This window comes from Dama dama, chromosome 12, assembly GCF_033118175.1.
Source record: "Dama dama isolate Ldn47 chromosome 12, ASM3311817v1, whole genome shotgun sequence".
NCBI classification, from domain to species: Eukaryota; Metazoa; Chordata; class Mammalia; order Artiodactyla; family Cervidae; genus Dama; species Dama dama.
Genome location: NC_083692.1, coordinates 72715784 through 72730081, shown reverse-complemented (window position 1 = coordinate 72730081; position 14298 = coordinate 72715784). Strand labels below are relative to the sequence as shown.

At 40.0% G+C, this 14298-nt stretch overlaps 1 protein-coding gene across 1 annotated transcript in view; it reads right to left on the bottom strand.

Annotated features, from left to right (window-relative positions):
* The window catches only part of RYR3 (ryanodine receptor 3), a 379117-nt gene that overhangs the window by 227654 nt on the left and 137165 nt on the right, over window positions 1-14298 (bottom strand). The window contains exon 18 of the mRNA XM_061158246.1: window positions 3618-3810. Within this exon, the coding sequence (XP_061014229.1) occupies window positions 3618-3810 (193 nt within the window). The remainder of the gene's footprint in view (window positions 1-3617; window positions 3811-14298) is intronic.

Here is a 14298-nt window from a genome sequence, read left to right as displayed (position 1 = left end):
TGTACTGCTTTTCCCCAATTGCCAGAGAATCTTGCCCCAGAAATCTTCTTTGGGTTTACAGGGCCTGTCTTTCAATAATGTTTTCTACATGCTCCTTATGGATTGCAATAGAAATGATCCACTCTATCACACTTCAAAAGGAAGAATTGGGGTGACGTTCTCATGGAAATATTCCCAGCACAGAGAAACACAGGTAAAGAACTCTTAACTCTTTAGAACACAGTTTTTAACGCTGATGTTAGTGTCTCTGGCTTGAGCCTGTGATGGGCAGGCTTACAACCCTAGTCGCCGACCATGTGGCTGGGGGGTAAAGAATCTGCCTGTCATGCAGGAGATGTGGGTTTGAACCCTGGATCAGGAAGAGCCCCTGGAGAATGAAATGACTACCCACTCCAGTATTCTTGCTTGGGAAATCCCATGGACAGAGTAGTCTGATGGGCTACAGTCCCGTGGGGTAGCAAAAGAGTAGGACACAATTTAGCAACTAAAGCAAAGTTTTACTACACTTGTTCTTTTGTTATAAGAAGCTCAAACAATGAAAATGTTTAATTTCAATATATTATATACATCTACATGGCTATGTTTATAAACATGCCTGTACATGTGTATGTGTACATGTGCTGGTATGTGTATTCTGTGTTACCATGTGTGTTCGCACACATACATTACAGGCATACCTTGGAGATATTATGAGTTTGGTTCTAGACATCACAAAAGCAAGTATCACAATAAAGTGAGTCACACAAATACTTTGGCTTCCAAGTACACATAAAAGTTACATTTACACTATACTACAGTCTGTTATGCACAATAGCATTCTATCTTGAAAAACAATGTGCATACATTAATTAAAAAATAACGCTGTTGGAAAAATAGACTTGCTTGATGCAGGGTTGCCACAAACCTACAATTTGTAAAAACTGCAATAACGTGAAGTGCAATAAAACAAGGTACAACTGTACTGTATACTATGCAGGCGTGCATGTGTGCTAAGTTACCTGGACTATTTCCAACTTTTTGCAACCCTATGGACTGCAGCCCGCCAGGATCCTCTGTCCATGGGATTCCCCAGGCAAGAATATTGCAGTGGGCTGCCATGCCCTCTTTCGGGGAATCTTCCTGACCCAAAGATTGAACTTGCGTCTCTTAAATCTCCTGCGTTGGCAGGCAGGTTCTTTACCAGTAGTGCCACCTGGGAAGCCCTATATATGATATACGTCTGCATATCTGTGACAAATTCCAAAGGTTAAATATTATGTCCAAAGGATAACTCTTTACTCAAAAATAGTTTATTTAACTGAAAGAGAAAGTTATATCCATTTTTTGGGGGGAGAATACTTGTATATGCCTTGGTTTATCAATCTTCGGGAGGTTCTGAGACCTGTCACAGTGGTATCACTCTGGAAGTCTCATCACTAGGATACTAGACGTTCTCAGATGGATTTTTTTGTGATGCCAGCTCTAAGTGTATGCTCTCCATAACTCTCTTTTCATGACCCTTTTTAATGGAAACCAACATGATTTTAACTGTATTTACTCTAGTTTCCCACTCAATTATGAGCTCTTTAGAAAGTAGGGATCAAGAATGGATAAGAAAATTTTGCAACAAGAGCATTATAATGAGGTCCTGCCTTAAAAATGTCAAAATGTATTCTCAGACTAAAATAATACAGCATCCAACTGGCACAAGGAAAGGGATAGAACAATGAAAATGATAGTTGGCATTGTTAAAGTATGAAGAACAACAGTAGGCATAGTACAAGCCCAGTGTAATGTAAAATTATTGAGATGTATAAATAAAAAGTAATATCATTATCTCTGGGTGGTACAATTATGGGTTCTTGGTATTTCTATTTTTTGGACTTGCATTACTTTTGTAAAAGGGAAAAAATAGGAAAAAAAAAACCCTCAGTGATAAAAAGGTAAATCATAAACTGGGAAAATATATGAAAGCAATAATAGTTTAATAACCTTAATATATAAAAATTGCTCATAAAATTAATACCAGAAAGGCAGGGAAGACAAAATTTTAAAAAATACTGGGCTGAAATAGTAAGCATAAAAGATGTTTAACCACATCGGTAATCAAAGAAATAGGAAGCTAAAACTTTAAGATACAATTTCTTCAAATTGGCAAAGATTAAAAATAACCAATAACAGTAAAAGTTAATGAGAAGCCAATCAGTTGGGTTACTTTAAATGATACCACAGGCACAAATCCTTTTTCTGAAATATTTGCAGCTGTTCTTCAGACTTGGGACTTTAGATTTTAAAAAAGACAGGGACTTCCCTGGCAGTCCAGTGGCTAATACTCTATGATCCCAGTGCAGGGGGCCAGGTTACACCCTTGGTCAGGGAACTAGATCTCACATGCCACAGCTAAAAGTGCTCCTGCCGAAGCTAAAGATACCACATGCTGCAGCTAAGAAGATTCTGCATACTGCAGCGAAGATTGAAGATCCCATGTGCCACAAATAAGACCTGGAGCAGCGAATTCAAATAATAATAACAAATAAACAAAAAAGACCAAAGATAAGATGTAGTATATATTAAACAGAACCTCCAGCTAGGTGAGAGGCTGTACTCCATAATTAAACACACTGATATTTTTGCAGTTAAATGTAAATATTCACAAGAAATAGAATACACGAAAAATTGAAAACAGTCTGATTTCTGTTGATGACGGTTTTTGCCATAAAATGAGTTCAGGTCAGATTTTGCAGTGAAATCAGTTAAAGAAGAAATATATGCTTGTTAGAGCTTTTTAGACTTTAGACTTGTTGATCATGAATTCTGAATGTTCATACAATCTTTCTGAAAGTCTCTTTAGCCAAGCAACTATAAGTTTAGACTTTAAAAAGATTATACTTTTTAATCTGCTTCTGGGAGGAACTAAACAGAAATGCAGACAATGAGCTATCCTCAAGGATGTTGATGATAATTTCATTTGTGACAATAAAAATGAAATCAGCATGAAAGTCTAACACAAAGTAATGGTTATATTATGGGATGGCCAAATAAAAGGATATTATTGGCCATAAAAATCATTTTGAGGAAGATACTTAATAACTCAGGAAAATACTCACTACTTATTGTTGAATGAAAAATAATCAAGACATAAAACTTCCTACTTACTGTGATGTTAATTAAAAAATACATGTATCTATAATATAAAAATCTTGATGAAAATACACCAAAATAGTAATAGAGATTATAAGTAAACACTGGGATCACGGGTAGTATTTATTGTCTTGTTTAGAATGGTATCTTTTAAATTTTTATAAGCTAAATTTTTATAAAATTTTAAAAAATTTTATCTTTATAAAAGAGCATAAAATACTTGTTATAATTATGAAGGTCATTTTCTATGTAAGATTTATCTTATTCATCTTACTATTTATCAGAGGACATTATATACAAACCCTGGCAGGAGGAATGTGTTCAAAAAGTATATACATGTGACTCTAAATTGCTCCTCCCCTTTCACCACTGCTTTCTTGGGGGAGTGTAGCTCATCGTGCTGAAACCCTGAAGGAGATTACCATGCTTGCCAGCTCATAGAAATGATGGGGAGGTGGGGGAACAACTACTCTCCATGAAATCACAGCCAAACTTACTTGACACCTGCTGAAAAGCTCACCACAGGGAAGAAGAGCCCATCCGTGTTGAAGTTCTCAAACATCCCCTGCACAGGCTGCCCGTTGATGCGGAAAGAGATGCTGGGTGCCCCCAGGTCCAGGCAACAGCTTACCACGTCGTCCGATTTCAGGAGGTGCTGGTTGATGGAGGCCACGGCTCTGGGTATGCGACCTGGTGAGCAAAGAACAGGAGGAAGGCATGTGGGACTCTGGGGAAACATTCACAGGCCACCCATGGCAGGTGGGAGGGACAGAGGTCTGGATAGACTGCATTTTAAATGCGACTTTGCCTTTCCTGTGTGAGGTGAGCAATGAGAAATGGTTTCCTAAGCTCTGCGAATGGACAGCCACGATAAGATGAGTCCCACTGCTTCAGCACTGGATGAAGGTGCTGTTCAAGTAAGTAAGAGCAAGACTGTCTAGTCACGAACAGTTTACTTCCTAGTTCTAAAGAATTTTATTACTTTACTGAGGCAGGGAAACCCATTGTCAGTTATTTGCTGTACTGCTGATTTCTTCTATTGTTGCTTATCTTTTGTAAGATGATTTATCATTTTCTGACCTAACTTGAAGTAGTAAGAAAATTACCTCTTAAGTTTTCTATGTTATACCATCTAATTCTGGAAGGTTTAGAAGTAAATTATCAGAACTACTCTGCCCATCCCCCTACCAAGTTTTCAGTTCAGTTGGGGGTAATGAAGGGGCAGAAGGTTTCGTCAAAAACCCTTGAACACGGTTTTAAGCAAAACTCTAAGAAATGTATATCTTGTTTCTTGATCATGGAAGCAGTACACATTCATTATAAATGCTAATTGTGTATATAGAAAATTATAAATAAGGGAAAAATGTAAAATAAAAAATTTTAATTTTTTCATATATAAATATTCAAACTGGAATATTATAGGTTTTGTAACTTGTTTTTTCCACTTATCACATTGTAAATATTTTATAATGGAATATCATCAGAAAATAGATTTTAATGACAATAACACACCATGAAAAGGTAATTTAAAAATCCCCTTATGAGTATGACTTGTTCATAAATCTTGTACATACATCTATGCTATGTGATATTTCTAATCTCTGTTTAGAACTCTTTTACGTTTTCAGTGGTTATTGCTATTCTAGTAATAGATTCCAAACTAAGTGGTGGATTTTAAAATAGTGAAACTACTACATTCTCCTTAATGAAAAATTAGGTACCCACTTCTGGTTATTTTGGGTAATTGACAAAACCATACTATATTCCCTCCCACCCTTCCACAAACAGTAACGAGGCAGATATTGTACATGGGGGTGGGGATCAAAGACAGAGGACTCAGTTCCAGTCCTGAAGAAATTCATGGTTCAGATAAAGAACTACAGTTCAGTGTAACTGTTTGAGTGAAGGTGTACATGATGAGATGTCTTTAGAGGCAGAAGATGCTAAGTCAGCCTGGGAGTGTGGAACAAGTTAAAAATGAAGAATGAAAGGTTCACTAGATAAATGAGAAAGAAATGAGCATTCCAGACAGAAGGAGCAGCTTGTGCAAAAGGAGTATATGAGTGTATGACATATTTGCAGAATGGCTAGAGTTTGCAGAGGCTGAGCTTGATGAGGGGCGGTCGGGGAATAAAGAACCTGGACCATAGTGTTGGAAGTTTTGGCCACAGCAATCAGAGCAGAAAAAGAAGTAAAAGGAATCCAGATAGGAAAAGAAGAAGTGAAACTCTCACTGTTTGCAGATGACATGATCCTCTACATAGAAAACCCTAAAGACTCTTCCAGAAAATTACTAGAGCTAATCAATGAATATAGTGAAGTTGCAGGATATAAAATTAACACACAGAAATCCCTTGCATTCCTATACACTAACAATGAGAAAACAGAAAGAGAAATTAAGGAAACAATACCATTCACCATTGCAACAAAAAGAATAAAATACTTAGGAGTATATCTACCTAAAGAAACAAAAGACCTATACATAGAAAACTATGAAACACTGATGAAAGAAATCAAAGAGGACACAAACAGATGGAGAAACATACCATGCTCATGGATTGGAAGAATCAATATTGTCAAAATGGCTATTCTACCCAAAGCAATCTATAGATTCAATGCAATCCCTATCAAGCTACCAACGGTATTTTTCACAGAACTAGAACAAATAATTTCACAATTTGTATGGAAATACAAAAAACCTCGAATAGCCAAAGTAATCTTGAGGAAGAAGAATGGAACTGGAGGAATCAACCTGCCTGACTTCAGACTCTACTACAAAGCCACAGTCATCAAGACAGTATGGTACTGGCACAAAGACAGAAATATAGATCAGTGGAACAGAATAGAAAGCCCAGAGATAAATCCACGAACTTATGGACACCTTATCTTTGACAAAGGAGGCAAGAATATACAATGGAAAAAAGACAACCTCTTTAACAAGTGGTGCTGGGAAAGCTGGTCAACCACCTGTAAAAGAATGAAACTAGAACACTTTCTAACACCATACACAAAAATAAACTCAAAATGGATTAAAGATCTAAATGTAAGACCAGAAATTATAAAACTCCTAGAGGAGAACATAGGCAAAACACTCTCCGACATAAATCACAGCAGGATCCTCTATGACCCACCTCCCAGAATATTGGAAATAAAAGCAAAACTAAACAAATGGGACCTAATGAAACTTAAAAGCTTTTGCACAACAAAGGAAACTATAAGTAAGGTGAAAAGACAACCCTCAGATTGGGAGAAAATAATAGCAAATGAAGAAACAGATAAAGGATTAATCTCAAAAATATACAAGCAACTCCTGCAGCTCAATTCCAGAAAAATAAATGACCCAATCAAAAAATGGGCCAAAGAACTAAACAGACATTTCTCAAAGAAGACATACAGATGGCTAACAAACACATGAAAAGATGCTCAACATCACTCATTATTAGAGAAATGCAAATCAAAACCACAATGAGGTACCATTACACGCCAGTCAGGATGGCTGCTATCCAAAAGTCTACAAGCAATAAACGCTGGAGAGGGTGTGGAGAAAAGGGAACCCTCTTACACTGTTGGTGGGAATGCAAACTAGTACAGCCACTATGGAGAACAGTGTGGAGATTTCTTAAAAAACTGGAAATAGAATTGCCATATGACCCAGCAATCCCACTTCTGGGCATACACACTGAGGAAACCAGATCTGAAAGAGACACGTGCACCCCAATGTTCATCGCAGCACTGTTTATAATAGCCAGGACATGGAAGCAACCTAGATGCCCATCAGCAGATGAATGGATAAGGAAGCTGTGGTACATATACACCATGGAATATTACTCAGCCATTAAAAAGAATTCATTTGAACCAGTTCTAATGAGATGGATGAAACTGGAGCCCATTATACAGAGTGAAGTAAGCCAGAAAGATAAAGAACATTACAGCATACTAACACATATATATGGAATTTAGAAAGATGGTAACGACAACCCTATATGCAAAACAGAAAAAGAGACACAGATGTACAGAACAGACTTTTGAACTCTGTGGGAGAAGGTGAGGATGGGATGTTGCGAAAGAACAGCATGTATATTATCTATGGTGAAACAGATCACCAGCCCAGGTGGGATGCATGAGACAAGTGCTCGGGCCTGGTGCACTGGGAAGACCCAGAGGAATCGGGTGGAGAGGGAGGTGGGAGGGGGGATCGGGATGGGGAATACGTGTAACTCTATGGCTGATTCCTATCAACGTATGACAAAAAAAAAAAAAAAAGAGAACCTGGACCACCAGCACAGTAACAGCACAACAGCATCTGAAACATTCAATGCACACTGGCAAATGAGCCTGGGATGGCCTCAGACTCTGTTTTTGTAACTTTACACCTTGTTGCATCACTGAGAATGAAGAATAATTTCCTCACTGTAGGACCTGCTGCTGCTGCTGCTGCTAAGTTGCTTCAGTCGTGTCCAACTCTGTGCGACCCCGTAGATGGCAGCCCACCAGGCTCCTCCATCCCTGGGATTCTCCAGGCAAGAACAATGTAGTGGGTTGCCATTTCCTTCTCCAATGCATGAAAGTGAAAAGTGAAAGTGAAGTCTCTCAGTTGTGTCTGACTCTTAGGGACCCCATGGACTGCAGCCTACCAGGCTCCTCTGTCCATGGGATTTTCCAGGCAAGAGTACTGGAGTGGGTCACCATTGCCTTCTCCCACTGTAGGACTTAGGTATATGCTAGGTTACTTGAGTTGTGTCTGACCCTTTTGACCCTATGGACTGTAGCCCACCAGGTATCCTCTGTCCATGGGATTCTCTGGGCAAGAATACTGGGGTGGGATCTGTGCCCTCCTTCAAGGGATCTTCCTGACCCAGGGATCAAACTCGCGTCTCTTATGTCTCCTGCATTGGCAGGCGGGTTTTTTTTTTTTTTAACCACTCCCAGGCCACCTGGGAAGCCTGTAGGACCTACAATCAACACTATTTAAAACAAAATCTTAGCAAACTTGACGAGTATGTAGGTTTGATACTTTTCCTGTCTCCATTTGACAAGACTGAGACCTCTCAACTCCTTTTATGGGTCCCAGGGTCCCAGAATCTTTACTTCCTTATTATATTAACTCTGTTATAAAAGGAACCTATGGTATTAAAACTCAGCAAACCTTGCCATAATTGTCTCATTCTTAAGAGCTCTTGTTTTTCCATTAAAAACCAATCTTTCCTGCTTCGACTGTTTCTTTTTCAATTAGTTTAACTTCTGGAAAATATCACTGCAGTCATTTGAACAAATCCCAAGAGATTTCCATGAATTTGTGAAAACCAGGAGTTAATTGAAATGCTGAGTTAGACAACTAACTTCAAAAGTATCCATATCCTTACTGGATAAAGATACAAATGAAGGGATTTCCCTGGTGGCCCAAGGGTTAAGAATCTGCCTTTCAGTGCAGGGACGTGGGTTCAATCCTTGGTCAACAAACTAAGATCCCAGTTGCTGAGGATCAACTAAGCCCACATGCCACACTAGAGAGAGTCCGTGTGCTGCAATGAATAGATCCCATGCGTCGCAGCTAAGACCTGACTCAGTAGAAAAAACAAAGATACTAACAGATCTCACCTTTCTGAGATCGACATTAACCAGGACAAAACTGACCGTGTTGAATTGTGACTCCGGCGCCCTCTCATCCCACCCTCTCAGAATTTACTCCTGGCTTCCGTGCCAGTCTGAGACTCAGCCAGTAAGGAGGCAGAGTAGCCTTCACGGTGGATGTTCTTCATATAGCAGGGCTTTGATGCCATCAGAAACCAAGTTTCCAAGCTTTTTTTACACCACAGCACCAGGTGCCTTCCTGAGGAAGGATGGCTGGGAGAATATCTGTCCAGTGTGCTCTGTCGGTTGAAAACCACCAGCAGGATAAGCAACTGTGTCCTTGTGGTGAAGGACATTGTCTTTCATCTCCCTTATTTTAAGAGACCAGGAGCCTAGTAGAAGTTGCCATTGGAACACTTGTTAAGAGCATCTGTAGGCAAACTGAAATCGTAGTCTGAGCCTATATTTAAAACATATAGAGAATATAGAGTTGGGATCAATATTATCCAGAAACTGAAAGGAGACTGGTTAATCATTGGATATAAAGCACGTGCTTAGCAAGTGCTTAGGGCAATGTAATGAGAAGTCTATTTGCATAAAAGAGTCCATTTCATGTAACATTCATGTTGTAAAAGGTCATCTGATAAAGTACATCTAGCTCTAAAACGTGAGTAGTATAAAGATTTGAAACTAGAAAATGATGACACTGCTTTTGTACATTCTGTTTCACAAAACCGTTCCCATCTGGAAGAAGCAATCTCTACCTGAGGAGGGTTTTCACGACTCCAGATGATTCTGAAGGGTCCTGCATCCACGTTTAATTTTCCAACTGCCTGTAATGAGGTGGCATGGAGGTGGGGTGGGGGTGAGAGCGGTCTCGGAGCCACAGAAAGGGCTGAGTTCAAATACCCAGTCTTTACCTGCTGTCATTTCATTAAGAAATCATCTTCTCTATGTCCACAAAACAGGGATAGTAACGCTCACAGTGATGCTATCAAGAGGTTTTTAAGGTATGGTTATTATTCCCTAGAGAAGGAAATGGCAACTCACTCCAGTATCCTTGCCGGGATAATCCCATGGACAGTGGAGCCTGGTGGGTTACAGTCCATGGGGTTGCAAAGAATCAGACAAGACTGAGTGACCAAGCACAGCAAATTATTATTCCCATGATTTTGACAAGACAATGACTTATGTCCTGTGTACCTCTCGAGAGGCAGTTGCATGTGGCAGTAAAGGGTGTTTCTACAACCAGGCTCCCTGGGCTTGAGTCCTGGTGCTGCCACTCACTGTGTGAGCTTGGGCAAGCCACTTAACTTTGTGGACACAGATTCCTCATCTATCTAATGAAAATAATAATGTCCTGGGGTTACTGTGAGTTTTGAATGAATTGTTCCATAAAGAGTAACTGGAAGAGCCTGACACAGTGCAACCTACAATAAATACTATTTCTATTGCTTGTATAACTCCAGACACTTTCATCACTAGGTTAACAAGAGATAAGCTTACTAGCATATTGTTGGGATATTATGTCCTTTGTAATATTAGGAAAAAACAACAGTACAGAGAATCATAGCATTGAGGACTGAGTCCAGGAAAGTGACTTAAAAAAGGAGTTACTGAAAAATCAATAAATCTCTATTGAAAGACCATGCTCTAAACAGGCATTTTCAAATACATTTAAAATGTACTGGATGCTTTTGGCACAACCAACAGGAATGTGAGGCTGTAGAAAGGAGAAGCAAATATGACATGGAGAGTTTTTCTAAATCGATTTAACTGCTTTGCCAGATATTAGGAACTCTGAGTAATCCTACAGACCACCTATTGGGACAGGCTGGGAAGCCTTGTGGCCTCTGTAAATCTGAAGAAAACCCCTGACTTAGAGGCTCAGGACCGTTGGAAGGTCCCAGAGGGCTTGGAAAGGCCGTTCCAAGCCTAGCACTTTTAAGATGAAGTAAAGAGCCACTTTATCACACACCACATATTTTCAAATGAACTTAAGGATGTGTTACTGCAGGCTTTTATTTCTTCTGATGAGTCATATAGACAACTGGAAACACTGACGCTCAGCATTTCCATCGCCCCAGGCACCGCAGAGTTTGGTTTTCTAACGTAAACACAAATACTCAGGCATTTGGAAACAGAGAAGATCCAAATACATCAAAACTGTGGTGTCCTACAGCTACTCCTTGAATCCTCTACATATAGCACTGTGGTTGGAAAAGTCCAAGTCACAGTGGGCTGTGTTTTGATAGATGAACCAATACTCTGGAGCTCATCTTAGTAGGGAGACAGGAGCCCACTCATCAAATTGTCCTGATGAGTCAGAAGTCCTAAGTAATCAGAAAAGAATTTTACTCCATTCATTTACTTTCTGTATCATTTTATCTCTTATGGAAGGTGAATTCCTCTGCTTACTCAAATTTTTCAAGGGGAAAATTTGCAACAAGGGAAGACGAGGTGTGATTTCCTTCTGTGAAATTGCTCCCTAACCAGTGATGTACTATATGGACTGTGTATGTGTGTGTGTATATGTGTGTGCGTGCTCAGTCATTGTCAACTTTTTGTAACCCCATGGACTGTAGCCTGCCAGGCTCCTCTGTCCATGCAATTTCCCAGGTAAGAATACTGGATTGGGTTGCCATTTCCTACTCCAAGGGATCTTCCCAACCCAGGGGTTGAACCCCCATCTCTTGCATCTCCTGCATTGGCAGACAAATTCTTTAGCACTGCACCACCTAGGAAGCCCTACTATACAGGCTACTCTGAGCCTAATTCACCCCCACCTGCAGTTCTGAAAGGCTACATACGTAAAGGCTGTATCAGGAGAGGAAAAGTGATACCAGGACAAGAAAAGAGCCATTCCTTTGAAAGGATATTCACAGTGGCTGGGCTGACTCGGGAGTCTGTAGGGAGGGCTGGGCAGGGTTCAAATGGGGGATATTTGTACAGCTGATGATTGAAAGAAACTTCATAGGCTTTGGTGAAGACCTATGAAGGCTGCCCTCCTCCCACACAGAGGAAAAACTCCTTCATATTTCCCAGGATGGCACTTTGGAACTTTCTTCCCCATTCAGCATGGGGCCTGGGCTCCGTTTCCTCTCAGGATGGAGCTAATCTCATGGTCTCGAGGGAGATACCTGGAACTCTGCACTTGGTCTCTATGATGACAGTTGACTTCATAGACAATAAAAGTAGGGAAGAGATATTTATTTTGCATTTAGTGTGTGTCAAGAACTTCACATCCTTTATCTCATTTAAATTTCCTAAGAGTCTTGTATCATCTTCATTTTATCAGAGGAAACCAGGTATCTGGGAGGTTAAGTAATTTGCCCGGTGTCAAAAAAACCAACTAAGTGAAGAGCTGGGGTTCAAACCCAGGCATAACTCCAAAGTCATGCTGCTGCTTCTTAAATTTCTCTATTGACAGAAGTATTAGGGCCTCTGCCATCTTTCCAACTTCAGCAACGTCCTTTGTGCTTTAATAAGCAGTAAAGTCCAGCTCAAGGCTGTGGCTTAATTTATGCATACAGATAAGCTTAAAGGTAATGGACCATCCACGCTGCTGCAAATGGCATTATTTTGTTCTTTTTATGGCTGAGTAATATTCCATTGTATATATGTACTACATCTTCTTTATTCATTTATCTGGCAAGGGATATTTAAGATGCTTCCATGCCCTGGAAATTGGAAAATACGTTACTATGAACAGTGGGGTGCATGCATCTTTTTGAATTATGGTTTTCTCTGGGAATATGCCCAGTAGTGAGATCACTGGGTCATATGGTAGTTCTAATTTTAGTTTTTTTAAGGAACCTCCATACTGTTCTCCCTAGTGATAGTACCAACTTACATTCCCATCAATAGTGTAGGAGGGTTCCCTTTTCTCCACACCCTTTTCAGTATTTACTGTTTGTGGATTTTTTGATGATGGCTACTCTGACTGGTGTGAGGTGCTACCTCACTGCAGTTTTGACTTGCTTTTCCCTAATATCTGTGATGTTGAACATCTTTTCATTTGCCTTTTGGCCATTTGTCTTCCTTGGAGAAATGTCAATTTAGATATCCCACTCATCTTTTGATTGGATTATTTGTTCTTTTGATATTGAGCTGAATAAGCTGTTTGTATATTTTGGAGATTAATCCCTTGTTGGTTGCTTCACTTGCAAACGTTTTTCCATTCCTAGAGATTGTCACACTGAGTGAAGTAAGTCAGACAGAGAAAGACAAACATATGATGCCACTTATAAGTGGAATCTAAAAAAAAAGGGTGCCAAAGAACTTGTTTACAAAACAGAAGTAGAGTCACAGATACAGAAAACAAATTTATGGTTACCAGGGGACTGGTGGGGGGAGAGATAAATTGGGAGATTGGGATTGATATGTATACATTGCTATATACAAAATAGATAACTAATAAGAATACGTTGTGTAGCACAGGGAACTCTACTCAGTACACTATAACAGTTTATATGGAAAAAGGCTCTAAATAAACCCCAATTGAAAATATATATGTGTATAACTGATTCACTTCACTGTGCACTTCAAACTAACGTAACACTGTAAATCAACTATACTCCAATAAGAAATACAGGCAGTGGACCTGGGCATTTACATCTCAAGAAGGGAAGAAAAATGGTCAGACCAGTATCCACCACTTCTCCCGAGCCACCCTCTAGTCTCTCCTGCAGTAAGTTGGAGCGTCACTTCCATTCCATTTCTACATCAACTATTACCTTTTCATCAGACAGTCCAAAATTCACTGCTGTCCTGCTGGGAGTCATTAACAGAAACCTTATTTCTTCCACTGGTGCACACGCTGACATATTTACCTGTTCTGCCTTCTGCAAGATAAATGTTACCTGGGTGCAAGTTGGAGAATTCAGAATGATGCCCAGACCCAAGGAAGCTTCGCGTTTTAGTGAGCAAAAAAGATGCCAATTTTGTGGATGCCGGTCTCTTTACATCTCACCAGATGCTGAAGATTGAGTGATGAAGACCCCCAAAATGCTCCTAGGTGAAGCTATATTACTATGTGGGTAATATTTACCTGGCTTTCTGGTCTTGAGCGGATAAGAAGGAAAAAGGGAGCACTGTACATTCCTGGAATGATACACAATAGGATGGATGTCCAGGTCCTGAAATGCACTGACAGTAGCACTTTCTGGATGTGCAATGAGTGGGTTCTCTGCCTCCTGACTCACTAATGCATTTATTTTGCAAATTTTTATAAAGGGATATGTCAAGTGCCCCATGGAGGGCTGTGAAATCTGGAAAAGATGGAATAAATGTTCTCTTTTGAGAATGGTTGGTTTTTCTTTGAAACTAGGGGCCAATTTGCTCCATCCAAGGGTCTTGGTGGACTTCATATTGCCTCAGTCAATCCAGAGTTCTCCCTAAGTGCAGCCTGGGATCCAGAGAGGACTTCCCAGGTGGTGCAGGGGTAATGAATCCACCTGCCAATGCAGAAGGCGCAAGAGATGCAGATTTGACCCCTGGGTCAGGAAGATCCCCTAGAGTAGGAAATGGCAACCCACTCCAGTATTCTTGCCTGAAGAATTCCATGGACAGAGGGGCCTGATGGGCTACAGTCCATGTGACTGCAAC